The sequence below is a fragment of the Naegleria gruberi genome (genome assembly GCF_000004985.1).
Source record: "Naegleria gruberi genomic scaffold NAEGRscaffold_854, whole genome shotgun sequence".
NCBI classification, from domain to species: domain Eukaryota; phylum Heterolobosea; class Eutetramitea; order Acrasida; family Naegleriidae; genus Naegleria; species Naegleria gruberi.
In genome coordinates, this window is record NW_003162812.1 from 1 (window position 1) to 1,640 (window position 1,640).

At 34.9% G+C, this 1,640-nt stretch overlaps 1 protein-coding gene across 1 annotated transcript; it reads right to left on the minus strand.

Annotated features, from left to right (window-relative positions):
- Positions 1-45: 45 nt before the first annotated feature.
- Positions 46-828, minus strand: NAEGRDRAFT_77017 (uncharacterized protein; the record flags this gene model as incomplete). The annotated part of the gene is made up of 1 exon (XM_002668027.1): positions 46-828. One exon carries the CDS (start codon positions 826-828, stop codon positions 46-48), a length of 783 nt encoding a protein of 260 aa, XP_002668073.1.
- Between the last annotated feature and the right edge of the window lie 812 nt (positions 829-1,640).

The following is a 1,640-nucleotide window of genomic DNA, read 5'->3' on the forward strand; positions in this document are numbered from 1 at the left end:
CTATGTTGTGTATAATTATTAACTAATTAAATATAATTAAAAAACTTACTCTAAAGATCCGAAAATAAATTGTAACTCTGGTACAAAGTAGGATTGTTTTGCTTGTTTGGCAGATGTTGGTTGACTCGATATTGTTGAATTATTTCCAACAACAGTATTATTTGATTTATCGCCCAATGAACTAGAAGAAAGCTCTGCAACTGTGACCAGCACTCTAGAATTCACTGATTGATTAGATCCACTCGATATAGGTGTATATTTAGCACATGTAAATGGTGTAATTTTAAATGTTAAAGTATGTTCCGATTGTTTTTTAATCAACAAACTCTTTCCTTCCTTCAACCGTAAACTACACTTTACCATATGCATTCCTTCGTTAGTATTTACAGATTTCTTCTCCACTAAAATGTAGGCCTTCCCACTATATCCAAGATAGCCATGATCAGCAGCAACAGAATTCGATGGAGAGGACAATGGAGAAACCTGCAGGTTTGGTGAGGGGCTACTTTGAGGCATTTTTAATGGTTGATTATTAATACAAGTTGATGTCGTCGCACTGCTGACGGTTGTGGAAGTGGTGTCGCTTAGTGATGAAGAGTTGTCGTTAGCTGATATCGATTGGTTAGTATTGTTGGTGGTGACTGTTATAGTTGGTGATCGAGAGGTATTGTTGGAGAGTTGGAGATGAGGTGGGAGTTGAGGCAATTTTTGATTCTTGTATTGTTGTGGGTCGTGACTTGTTTGGTTTGTGCTTTCTGGAACACTACTACAGGAACTAATTTGATCGTAACTTGAGGATTCATCCAAGTGGAGAGGAATGGTAAGCATTGGTGGATAGAGATGAATGTCATTACAACCAGGGTTCTGCACAAAACCTCACATTGTGAGGTTACGATGAAATAAGAAAAAGACACTTGATGAGCCATGAATCACACAAAACTACCGTTACTAATAAAATTTAAAAAATTTGATGAAAAAAAAACATCCTGATGATGTTTTGTGAATGAATCGTGCCGGGATGTTTAATTGCAAGTTATGATGTGAATCAAAAACATACCGTTCTACAAACAAGAGTAATAGCAATAATATTGATTATTGAATATTAATTAAACAAAAAGAACACTGACCACTGGTTGAATAGAATGCCTCAGGTTCTAGCTTGGTTCTAATCACCTTAGCACAATGTGCTGAGGCGTGCAAAGTAAAACTTTTCAAAAATAAAAGTATGGGTTCTATATTAATAGTTGAAAATTGATATGTATATGACTGAAAACAAAAACAAATAATATATTGGTTTATTTCCAAATTCAATATTCATGTGCAGAACCCTGATTCTAATCAATTATTCTTTCCAGTTCGTTATCATTTTCATTTGAAAATATCGAACATTGTACTGAATTGTCGAGTCAACCAAGTCAAGAAGAAATGCTCTTTCGTTTGCTACCAATTTCATCTTCGGTGCTTTGATAAGGAAGGAGAAGAGTTTTGCGTAGAGGATTTTTAATTGTAGCGTGTCAGATAGACTGAGCAAATGATTCCTATTTTCAAATTTCACTGTCAGGTGTCAATCGAGTATGTAGTTGCATCACAGAAGAAGAATTAAAAAAAAATCGAGGTTTTTGTGTTTTGTGTGTAACTCA